Consider the following 516-nt stretch of genomic DNA (forward strand, 5'->3'; position numbering starts at 1 on the left):
GATCCGTTGTCGAGGGGTTGTGGCCGCCTCTTGGAGCGGTTGCTTTTTTTTTTTCTCTCTTCTTCTTTGAATTAACAAAATTTTCCGTACTTATATATTTAGAGCCCTCGTCTCGCTCAGTTTATATATGCCCAATTAGTGTGTCCATTGGGGGATATATTTGCTTGTGAGTTACTTAATTATACTTTTGTTTTTTGCAAAAAAAAAAAAACAACAATAACGGCAACAGCTAACAAACGAAAAAGGAGATGAATGAACTGATAGGGGAGGAGCAGAAGGGAGCATCTTTTAGTTCTTTATGCCGTCAAACCCCAAATTTTATTTGTGTATTTTTTCTTTTTTCCATTTTGTTGTTTCTTTTTCTGAGATTTTTTAAAAATTAAAAATGATCGTGATAGGCGGAGGAAGGGTAAAACATAAATACATTTACATGCAAATATATATATATATATATATAAATATATATGCATATAATTGTATACATATGTGCCCACCTCCCCTTCCCTCCCCTCCCAA

At 34.1% G+C, this 516-nt stretch overlaps 1 pseudogene across 1 annotated transcript in view; it reads left to right on the plus strand.

Moving 5' to 3' along the window:
* TEOVI_000171600:pseudogene overlaps positions 1–170 on the plus strand; it is a 458-nt pseudogene extending 288 nt beyond the window's left edge. Inside the window, 2 exon segments of the mRNA in view lie at positions 1–45; positions 48–170. The exon segment at positions 1–45 is cut by the window's left edge and continues 288 nt beyond it. Coding sequence covers positions 1–45; positions 48–170 — 168 coding nt within the window.
* Positions 171–516: the final 346 nt, after the last annotated feature.

The sequence above is a fragment of the Trypanosoma equiperdum genome, assembly GCF_001457755.1.
Source record: "Trypanosoma equiperdum strain OVI genome assembly, contig: ctg_408, whole genome shotgun sequence".
NCBI lineage: Eukaryota > Euglenozoa > Kinetoplastea > Trypanosomatida > Trypanosomatidae > Trypanosoma > Trypanosoma equiperdum.